The sequence below is a fragment of the Heterocephalus glaber genome, unplaced genomic scaffold (assembly GCF_053883595.1).
Source record: "Heterocephalus glaber isolate CG9 unplaced genomic scaffold, H.glaber_assembly_v1.0 deba00001472, whole genome shotgun sequence".
NCBI classification, from domain to species: Eukaryota; Metazoa; Chordata; class Mammalia; order Rodentia; family Bathyergidae; genus Heterocephalus; species Heterocephalus glaber.
This window is the reverse complement of record NW_028258315.1, coordinates 88,538,463-88,550,556: the sequence shown is the minus strand read 5'-3', so window position 1 is coordinate 88,550,556 and position 12,094 is coordinate 88,538,463. Positions and strand designations below refer to the sequence as shown.

Here is a 12,094-nt window from a genome sequence, read left to right as displayed (position 1 = left end):
CTAAATATTAAAACAGAAACGCTGAACCAGTTGGAACAGAGGTTAGGTTGAACTCTTGAAGACACTGGTGTAGGAAAAGATTTTATGAACAAAACCTCAGTTTTTTACGAACTAGCGCAATCAACAAGTGGGATCTCTTATTAAAAAGCTTCTGCACAGCAAGAGAAACCAACAAAGGTGTGAAGAAACAACCCACAATGTGGGAAAAAATTTTCATCTGCTGTTCCTCAGACAAAGATCTACTATCTAGAATATAAAAGAACTTAAAAAAAAATCAGACCTCCCAAATTTAAAGACCCAATCCAAAAATGGGCATCTGAAATGAACAGACATTTCTCACACAAAGGAGCAGAAATAGCAAATAAACATATGAAAAACATGTTCAACACCACTCCTCATTCAAGAGATGTAAATGAAAACAATGCTGAGATTCCACCTCACTCCAGAAAGAATGGCTGCTATTATGAAATCAACCAATAACAAATGCTGGTGGGGCTGTGGGGAAAGAGGAACCCTGCTCCACTGCTAGTGGGAGTGTAGACTGGTGCAACCACTGTGGAAAGCAGTATGGAGATACCTCAAAGAACTGGGACTGGAAGTCCCATTTGACCCAGCTATTCCCCTGCTGGGTATCATCCCCAAAGAATTAAAAGAATCATACCACAGCGATATATGTGTACCCATGTTCATAGCAGCACAATTTGTAATAGCTAAAACTTGGCAACAGCCAAAATGCCCATCAACTGGAGACTGGATAAAGAAAATGTGTTTTTTTAATAAAATGATGTACTACTCAGCCATAAAAAATGAGAAATTAGAGACATATATTGCTAAATAGATGCACATTGAGGTGATATTCTTAAGTGAAATAAACAGGGCACACATATGTAAATATCAAATAGTTTCTCTAATGTGAGAAACTGAAAGTGTAAATGAAGACTAAAAGGTATAATAGATAATGTGAAATAGGAAGGTTCAAAGGGGAAGAGGAAGGGGTAGGGGAAAGGAAAGAAGGGAATGGAATTAATATGAGAAAAAGAAAAAATGGAAACACAGTCTTTGTAAATAGGGAGGGATGGAGGGGTTGAAGGGAGGGCAGGGGAATGGGAAAAAAAACAATCAAGAGAGATTATGTAAATGCAAATTTCCAATGATGAATGTCATTATACTGTATACCTAAAATGTGCCAATAAAATTCATTAGAAAAAAAACACTACTTGGATGAAGACATTGCCATTTATGAGAAAAAATAATCCCAAGCCAAAACTGTATATGCCAAGAATTCAATAGTTAATATTAATTTCTTTTTCCTAGGACTTAGGGATTTTTTTGGCAGACGACTCAAAGTCATGCACTACAAGAAAGACAGAAAAATCATTATCCTATTACCAAGCCCGAGAATGCTCTTGTAAGCTGATGGTGTCCAGGAAACTCCCTGAGTGTAAAGCTCAAGTATAGAATTTGCAGACTATGAACATCTTTATGAAATATTTTTCTTAACAGAACAGTTTGAATCAAGAATCATTTATCCTTAAAATAAGTATTTTACTATTTGCTTGCTTCTAGCAAAAACTGCAAAGTAAAAAGCTTGAAATTTCTGGATATTGGCAAAGCAATTACTTCTCATTTAGACCCACTTCTTATTTATAGATCATGGCTTGGCCATCATCATTTACTTCATTAATCTTTACATGCTCTAAATCCACTCAGAATGATTTTTCTATTCCTTCAATAGTTTAGCTCAATGACTGCACAGTCATATTCAATACATTGTGAGTTTTTAATAATGATTACTTCCTGATTTGTTTAGGAGAAAACATTGGAGTCACAAGAAAGTAGTATTCTTTAAAAAGTTAATTTTGCTGATAGTATATTTTTAATTATTCATTAACTTTAATGCATGTAAAATAACTTCATAAAACCCTGTTTCTTAAAAGTGTCTTCTCATTGTAATATGAATGGAGAGGGTGATTATTCTAGACTTAGAAATTTACTTTTAAAGCACATACAAAGCCTCACTTAGGGTTAAAGGCATTGGACATATTCTGGAAATGAACCCAACTTCTTTCAGCAAGGAACATTTGAGCCCTTTATTCATTTGCCTAGAAAAGGCACCCTAATTAAAAAGCCAATAAATTAAAATATACCCAGGAAGGCAGAAAGTTCCAGAAGCAAAGCACCCACCGGGTGCCTAGAAAAACATTAATTTCACATATTTGTTAGTTACCATCAAGTTAGAATAAATTCTCAAGGCAGCACTGTTTTTGACAAATGTGCTCAGCTCCTACCTTCATTTCGATGACAGTCTGGAGAGCCTTGGTCTTGGCTGGCTCCGGCTGAAGTTGGCTTCTTCGGTGCAATTCCTGGGGAGGAACACGATAGAAATAAGCCTGACGGTTCATCTTTCTGTTACACCATGACCTTTACACAGCTATCACACAGCCCACTGGGTCCAGCTTCCCTGTGCACGGACAGAAATAAGCCACAGGTGCCTCTTCCCCCACACTCTTTAGCATCCCTCCTGCCTGCAGCCTGCGTTCCGGTGAAAGGCTCCTGGCACATGTGCTATTTCTGAAACTTCCATCAATAATTAATGCCAACTGTGACAAAGCTAGCAAGTAATCATAGTCCAAATACTGTTCAACACTGGAGCTGATGCCCAGGCATCAAATCATAATCTACTAAATTACATTACTCTGTGCTCCCAACACAAACACAGCAAGGGAATGGAAGAAAGAAAATGACTAACGTGGTTGCAAATCCGCTGCACGCATGGCATTGTGCTACTGAGGTAGGTTTGAAGTGAGCAATTTAAAAGCATTTCAGTGCAACTGTGACTTTTTTTGCAGGGATCTGATTAAATCCTGTGAATTTCTTGCTTCCAAATCTGAGTTTCCATCCTTGTTCAAAATTCACAACTGTGGGTGATATGTTTACGTATCATGATGCCAAGAAATTAGAATCACCATTAATATCAAGAGTGTTATAAGAGAGACAAAAATGGTTAAAGACAGATGTGAGTCCCAAAACTCCTGAAATAAGAAAGACTATTTCTTTAAATAAAGAACAAACAACAGCATTACAATTTTAAACTTGAAGGCTCATTTGGTGCATGCTTTTCCTCAAAAGAAGAATTTTGTCAAGATTTTAAAAAATTGTCTTGGCAGAAGAGACAAAGATAAGATTTATTCAGGTCATGCATTGATTTTCTTAATAACTATCAACAGAGTTATGAGAGTGGGAAACAGCAAGAATAAACAAAAGATGGGTCCAGGCTGCTGATACAGGTCACTTATGGAGGAATTTCATTTAAGATTTATTTCTGCTTCCTGAAAAATCAATTTAAAATAGTCAATATTGAATAGCTCTAGATTTTAGAACTACTGGACCATAAACATTTAAATTTTTAAAAACCTTGGAAGCAGGTAGAGGACCAATAAATTTCTAGCTTTTTCCAAGTAAGGGTATTTAAAATTAACTACCTTCACCATTATCACTGCCATTTCATAAAGAGAGGGTATATTAAGGTAAAAATTGTCATATGAATCAAATACCACAAAAATGATAGTCTATCCAGGATAAGATAGATAAGCAGGTAATTTTTCTTTTTTCTTTTTCTTTTTTTCCCTTTGTTACTTCATGTTCATAATACAGAGTAGTGACATTCATTTTGGGAAATTGGCACATGTATATATACTGATCATTTTCAATCCCATTACACTTCTCTTCCTTTTCTTCTACCTCCTCCTGATCTTCTTTCTCCATCTCCCATCTCCAAAAGTCTACCTTCTACTTTCCTGTCACCTCTCCTTCCTCCCTTTCCTTTTCCTCCCTTTCTTCCTTCCTTTCTGCCTTCCTTCTTTCCTTTCTTTCTTTCCTCATATAAAAGCAAATATTTAACTTTCTAAATCTTATTTATCTATTTGGTTTCTCATATAAGAGAAGACATGTACATTTCAACTTCTGAGTCTGGCACACTTTGCTTAAGATGACAGTCTCTAATTCCATTCATTTTCCTGAAAATGACATGATTTCATTCTATTACATTGTGCTTTATGCCAGTGGCCTAAAAAATCTTGACCATGGACCATGGTGCACATGTTCAGGGACCAGTATTGGGCAATGACTGCTACATCTCTAACTTCAGGAGTCTGAGACACCTATTTTCTCCTCAAAGTCATCAGTGGCACAAATCAGCAATGCAATGCAAAACTACTTCTCACCCTTGCATTCATGAACTGTGCTTTCTAATCATTTAAAATGTTCTCATGTCAATTGGGACATACATATCCCTAGAAGAAATGGAGTCAAGTACCATTGAACCTAACTTACAAATAGAGAAACAGACACCCCTATGTCCCTTTCGAGCCCAATACTTCAATAAGCTGGCAATGTGGGCATTTTAGGCTCCTTGGAGACGGCAAAGATTTTTCTGGAAAAAAAATGAACTTATAGGCAATTGTCCTTTATTACACATCTACAATATTCCTGGCACTACTTGTCTCTTGCAAGTCTCAGAACTTCCAAATGAAGAATGCGACCTATCTGCTAAGTCCAGTGGGCCTCTTGTAAATATTTTAAAATAGCACTCATGATGGCCAACATCATACCACCTAAATGGAATCATTTTTTAGAGATGAGAAGTGCTCCGGTTTAGGTATGGTGCGATGTGCTCCTCAAAGTTTCATTTGCTGGAAGCCTGATCCCCAGTGTGGCGATGTGGGAGGTAGTAGAACTTTAAGAGGTGTGGGCTAGTAGGAGCTCATTAGGTCACTGGGGGTACTGTCCTCAGATGAGATGAAGGTACTTCTTGCAGGATCCCAGTTAGTTTTTACAAGAGAGTTGTTATAACAGAGCAAGAATGGTCCCTCTCCATTCACTTTGTCTATCTCACCATGGGACCTCACCCTCTCAACATGCACCCTCACCATGATGTCACCTACCATGATGTAATACACGTGGCGGGGGCCCTCACCAGACCTAGCACCATGTTCTTTGGATTTTGAGCCTCCAAAACTATAGGCTAACTAAACTTCTTGTCTATAAAGTACCCATCGTCAGGTATTTTTCTAGGAAGAGGGAACAACAGTACAGAGACACAATACCGAGACACAATAGATGTAATAATCCCAAGATCCTAGATAATAGTAAAATGTAATTAAAAATTAGGAAATTGTGAATTTTAGTAAATATTATTAATTGTTCATATATTTAATTTGTAACATTTGCTGGTAGAACAAATTTCCAATATTTGGCTTTCATGGGTCAGAACAATCCAGTTCTAGTACACTTTGGGAATAATCCCATGAGAACTTCAATCTCTAAAATAAGCTACTTAACCTTCAACATTACTTTCAACATTTACGGGAACTCATCTGACCCATAAAATCTCAGAGATAAAAAATAAAAAATAAGTCACTTGTCAAGAGTTATTCTGTAGTAAGTGTTACAGAATAGCCAATTCCATTCCAAAATAAAAATGAGAGAATTTTGTTGCATGAAACAAATAAAAATAGCCAAGAAACAACTAAGCAAAAGTGTAAAAATAAAAACCGTAGGGTAAAAGCATGTGGTGTTATAATTTCTGCCAAACACAAAAACATTAAGGACAAATGTACAAGGTTTTAAAAAAGAAAAGCTAAACTATGGCAACTGTTTTTGCCAAAATGAGGTCAGCTCTCATTTCTATAATTAAACAAGTTCTATTATAATATAAACTATGTCAAACTCCAGACTGGGCCCTTTCCCTCTGTGTCACTCCTTAAAAATAAGAATAAAATCTCCTATTACTAGAGAATTGTAATTTTTTAAACTATATCATTTCTCAGTTCTGACTTCATAGTTTCTAAAGAGCACCTTAATTCGTAAGAGTTAGTACTATAACCTGTATACACACTAAATGAACTGTCTTCCATTTCAGTTGTTTCACACACCTCTGAGATTCTTAAAATGTTCACTCTGCCTGAAGCAGAGAGGGCTAGTTGTCAATAAAGATTTGTGCTTGGGCCCGGGATTTAGCTCAGTGGTGCCACACCTGCCTCGCAAGCCCAAGGTCCTGAGTTTGATCCCCAGTACCAAAAAAAAAAAAAAAAAAGACTTCCGCTTATCTTTCATAGTGTAGAGCTGTTGCTAAGAAGCCCTATGACCACCACCACCACCACTACCCTCATCTCTACATAGGACTTATTTCTGCCAGCAAAATACGGACAGAAAAATAAAGAATTCACTGTCTATAAAAACTTTCAAACTAGTTCTCAATTTTCCTTCTTTGCCTATCTGCTGAATAGAAGTGAATGACTCTAAGACACAGAATATGACAGAGCCCTAAGGCAAAAAAAAAAAACCAAACCCGAGTCCTTAGAACACTATTTGAAAAGGCTGCTGAGCTCCTCCACTAGGTGGAAGCGTGAATGACAAACTTCTATTAAATTAAGCCTCTGAGCTTCCACGCTTCATCTGCAGAAATCCAAGCTTTCTGCTTTTACTACAGCAATAGTTACACACAGAAAAAACATCTTACTAGTCATGTATTGTTTCATGCTTTTGAATCAAAAAAGAGATTGTTGGTTGAACGCTTTAACTACCCCTAACCTCCCAGGAAATAGAGCCATTGTGCTCTAATTTTAACTAATAAATCTTCCCAGGAGCATTTGCTATTTTCTCATATAGGTATGAGTAAGTACAGATTTAACTTACTCTAATAGGTTTTAAATGACAATGTTAAGCCATCAAGTGTAGTAGTATTTAAGACTTTTCTGGTCACAGATTTCTCTAAGAATCAAATGGAAAGTATGGATTTTCTCCCAAAATGGGCACATAAGCACACACACAAAATGGTGTATACCATTTCAACTGATTCACAGAGCCAGTCTCAGCACCCCAGAAGTTTATCTTTGAACCAGATTTGGGGCTGAGAAATTTTTATTGAAAGGAAAGAGCACTGTACTCACAGTCAAAAGTCAAGAGTCTCAAGTCTCTGCCTGAGACTTTGCGCACATACCCTGTCTTCTCTGATCTCCTGAAAACAAGAGCTTGATGAGAGCATTTCTTATGCCCTTCCAGCATGAGACTATCTGAGTTTTTAACAAAATAATATCATACTATGACATTGACAGCCAGCTTATTTCTAGGTTGTCCTTAATTAGTCTAAAACTACCAGCTCCTTCAGGTGATCAACATGGAAATACACCAAGAACCTGAAATTCTGAGAAGGAAACCTCCAGTGGCTCAACAGAATGACATTTCTCAGCACTTAATGAGGGTCTAAAGTCTAGTGAGTTAATCTGGATGGACACCAGCTTCCAAGATGAGACTGGCAAAATAAAGTTTCACACATTCTATACTTTTTTCAATAGGCAAAAAAACTCTCAAAACTTAACTTTCTTTCCAAAGGTAATTATTATTTTACATAGTCTTTTCCCGTTATTTTTCTAGAAATTTACTGCTCTGTAACAAACCACCACAAACGCAGCACTATCACATTACCACCATTTTATTGCGCTTATGCAGGCTAGGCAAGGAATAGAATGTACAATGTACAGAGTAGAGGGTTCGTCTCTAGATCAGGATATCTGGAGCCTAGAACAGGGGCCTAATGGATCCACTGCTAAAGTGCATCTTCATTCATATATTTAATGCTTTGAATGGAAAATGACTTAGCTGGACTCATCAATTTAAGCACTAACATACAGTTCTCCATGTGGCTTGGGCTTCCTCACCACATGGCAGCTTCAGGGTATCATGACTTTTTATATTTGGGTGTAAAAATTTCAAAAACAACTGTTCTAGGAAATAAACATGAGGCTGCATGGTCTTTTACTACCTAACCTTAGAAGTCTCACAGCATCACAACTGCCATGTTCTATATGTTGAAGCAGTCATAAACATGTTTGGATCCCAGGAAGGAATGCCAAATGATCTGAAGCCATGTTTTCAAACTGCCATTCTAGGAGCTGCAGTGTAGGTCAGTGGTAGAGTGCTTATGAAGCACACATAAAAGCCTAAATTTAATCTCCACCAATGGGGGGTGGCCTTCATCATGGAGCAAAACCAATTGGAGAAATCAAAAGGAAAATAACACTGTAATTTTCAACATCAATTTTAAGATGTGATAGATTCATATATTCAAATAATAATTTGATACAGGGGAAAAAGAAATATAGAAATGAACCAAGCAGACCAATGTCTCAGACCTCAAGGGTTTTTCATTCAAGATTCCAATGGGGAGAAAGATATAACTTTAAAAGGAAACTAAGCCAGTTTGTGATAAATGTTATAAAGGAAAATAAGATACAAAAGTGAATGGGCCACACTTGGAGGGGCTGATCAACTGCAAGTTTAAACAGAGTAGTTAGGAAAAGCTTCATAGAAAGGTGACATGTAAGCAAAGATGTAGAGGGAATAAGAAAACAAGTTGTATAATTATGTCATGTCAGAGGGAACCGCAAATGCTAAATGTGTGGGGGGTGGGAGATGACATGAGGATGGTGGAAAACTAGTTTTCCCTGAGAAAACTGAGAAGCCACTAGAAGGTCTGAGCAAAGGCAAAAAATGATACAAAGCACATTCTTACCAGATTACACCAACTGTTGTACTGCAATATGGTTTTGGAAGAGTGGTAGTAAGGACAGAACCAAAGGGACTAGTTATAGGTAACTGGAATAACCCCAGAAACAGCTGCTGGAGCCTTGTACAAGGGTAGCAGAGTGAAGGCAAAGAGGAACTGAGTTGCATGTTTTGAACATGAGGCTGGCTTGACTTTCAGATAGACTTCCTGACGGCCAGAGAAAGAAAGAAGTGAAAAATGGCTCCAAGGTAGCTAGCCTCAGCAACTCCAAGAATGGAGATGGATAACCAAGATTAGACAAGTAGGGAGAAGAGATGGGAGTTATAAGAACAAAGAGTTCGGTTTTGCTTGTGTTCAGTCTGTGATGTTATTAGACATTCAAGTGGAGATGTTGAATGGGCAATTGAAAAGATGAAGGGAGAAGAGCTATAATTACATATTGGGGACCAGTGAACAAATAGCATTTAAAGTCACAGTTCTAAATGAGATCAACAAGGTACTAGGTATGGAGAGGAAAAGAGAGGCCAGAGGACTGAGCTCAGGATTACGCTAACATTAAAGTGTCTGGGAAGTGAGGAAGAGGCAGCGAAGGAGACTGAGAAGGATCAGCCAGTGAACAAAGAAGAGAATGAAGAGTGGGGCATCCTAGACAGCAAGTGAAAAAACTATGTCCAGGATGAGGGAGGTACTACATCAATCAGTGGCAAGAAGTCCACAGGATGAGGGCAGAGAACTGACCTCTGGACTTGGTTACATTAGGACATTAGTAATCTTGATTAGTTTGGGTGGATAGTATGATCAAAGTCTGGTTAGAATATCCTGTGGGAGAATGAGGAAAGAAAAGAGCCTCAGGCTACTATATTTTCACAGTGTGCTATTTAATAATTTCTTTTATCAAAAAAGCTACTTTAGATTTGTACATCCAAGTTCATAGCACTATTATCACAATAGCCAAAAGGGGAAATAATTCAAATCTATATCCACAAATGAATAGATAAAAATATCATATATGCATATAATAGACTATTACTCAAACTTAAAAATAAAATTTTAACATCTGCTATCATACAGATAAAACTTTGAGGACATTCTGTTGAGTGAAATAAACCAGTCACAAAAAGGCACAGACAATGAGACTTGGAAACTTATTTAACAAAACCAAGATCACAGCGCTAGTAACACTTGAGAAAGTGACCGGAAGCCTGTCTGACATCTAAACTCACACCCTTCATGACTAGCATAACATTTGGTTTATTTTGCCCCCAGGAGTTGTACTTAATGTATCTTACTCAGAGCCTCTTCCATATATAGATCATTTAGATGATGGGGCCTTTGAACTGATGGAGTTAGATATTTGGACTTTGAGCTGATGCTTTAATGAGATTAACATGTAAATCTTAGAATGAAGGTGAATGTATTTTCTATTTGGGAAGGATATGAAACTTTGGGAGTCAGAAAATGGATTGTAATAAGCAGAATATTGTCCCTTATCAAAGATTTTAACTTCCTATTTCTACAACTTGTAACTATGTCACATTATATGGTAAAAGAGACTTTGTATGTAATTAAGTTCACTGACATTAAAATAAGGAGATTATGGGTGAACCCAATCTAACCACATGTGTCCTTCAGAAGCTGAGAACATTCTCTGTCTGGAAGCAGAGGGAGAGGCAACCAACAGGGAAAAGAGATCCTAAGTATGGGAGGGATTTGATATGCCACTGATGATTCTGAGATGTAAGGGCCATGGCAAGAGCCAAGAGCCCCTGGGGGTTAAAGGTGGTCCCTAACTGATAGTCAACAAAGAAATGCAGACCTTAGACCTACAATTGCACTTCAACCAACAATCGAAATGAGCTCAAAAGCAGACTGACCTCAGGAGCCTCTAGAAAGGAACACAGCCCTGATGACACTATTCTTTTCACCTTGAGAAGCTCAAAGCAGAGGATCCAGCTGAGATGTGCTGTACTAGGACATCTGATCTGGAAGCTAATAAAGTTGTGTTGTTTTAAGCTGCTGAATCTGTGGTAACTTGTTAAGGCAGCAACATAAAACTGATATAGGGTGGTTAATCTTTCACTAACCTTGGGACTTTCTTGATAGTTTTTTCTACATTGACTTGAAATATATTCCTATGAAATTTCTGTACACTATGGACTTTGTTCTACACATCCAAGGATATAAAGAATACAAGTTTGTCTCCCATAATGACAGACAGCTTCTTGATCCAAAGTCTTTCTTATCAGAGTCCAATTCTATCCACTGTTGTGTACATGGAACAGTGTCAGGTGCTTCCAGCAGTGCCGAACACATACACTTTATTCAATTCTGTGTCTCAGGTTAGATGCCTAAGAGACAGGTCCTGAGACAGGTTCTTTTATGCGAGTGATTTATTAAGGGCAGGCTCTAAAAGGGAACCCATAAAAGGGAGAGAGGCCACATGGAGAAGAGAAGGAAATTAAGGTTGTTGTATAGAAATCTAGTCTGAGCCTAAATCTGTGGGGAGCTACAGAGAATGAACTGTTCTGCAGAGTCTCTCCATCTTGAGGCGAGGGGGCTAAGCTTCCATGCCTCTGCTCCAGTCAGCCACTGCCTAGACTGCCTGGTACCTGGAGGCAGGTAGACAGGAAGAAGTTTCACAATTCTAGTTACCAAAGACACACCTCCAGTAAAGGTGCGAGATGTGAGTCCTTGAAGATAGCACTCACAGTCACCAGAGGATAAGTAAAAGGACTGCCAGGGGGTGCGAACTCAGCGCCTGTGATTTGGAAGTTGTGCACAGAACTCCAGGTTCCATCTGAACCAGCATGGAGTGAGAACAGGATTAAGACAAGAATAGCCCCTGGCATCATGAGGCTTCCTGCCTGGAGAGAAGACAGAAAAAGGTAAACAGTTTAAAAACTACAGGGCCGGGGATTTAGCTCAGTAGTTTCACCACCTGCTGCGCAAGCGCAAGGACCCAAGTTCAATCCCCGGTACCAAAAAAAATAAAAAACAAAAAAAACTACAATTTTATATAGATATTAAGTGTGGCACAACAAATAACAATAAGAGGATGCTCAGACAGAGAAAATGGGAGAGGGAACTTCATGTTCTGTATAAATCTGCTCCCTGAACATGTGATAAAATGTCAACTTGCTAGCTTTACACTGTATGATCAATTAAGGTACTTTATTTTCCCAGATTATGATCTCCTTTTAAATTTAACCTCGTAGTTGGGGAAGGTCTCCCAGAGGGGTTAAGATTAACCTGAAAACTGAATAATGGATAGCAGCCAGCATGCAAGCACCTATGGGGAGCATGACCCAGGTGAAGAGGAGAAAGTAGGAAAAAGTAGATCTGCTTGATTAACAGGTTGGCAAGGGAAGGAAAGGGCCTAGAGCCTGCCCACTCAGTCCATTGCAGAGATCCCCAAGGTACCTGCTTTGAACCTGGAAGCTCCTCAAGTACCATTTGAAGACATAGTTCTGGGCTTCGTACTTTGAGTTACAGATTCTGGATTGAAGAAAGCCACTGACTTTTTGGCCA

The 12,094-nt window shown here is 38.2% G+C and overlaps 1 protein-coding gene across 30 annotated transcripts in view; it reads right to left on the bottom strand.

Moving 5' to 3' along the window:
- The window catches only part of Erc2 (ELKS/RAB6-interacting/CAST family member 2), a 1,049,338-nt gene that overhangs the window by 701,143 nt on the left and 336,101 nt on the right, over nt 1-12,094 (bottom strand). For all 30 annotated transcript variants that reach the window (XM_021244028.2, XM_021244029.2, XM_021244031.2 and 27 more), the window contains one exon: nt 2,289-2,363. In XM_021244028.2, the coding sequence (XP_021099687.1) occupies nt 2,289-2,363 (75 nt within the window). The remainder of the gene's footprint in view (nt 1-2,288; nt 2,364-12,094) is intronic.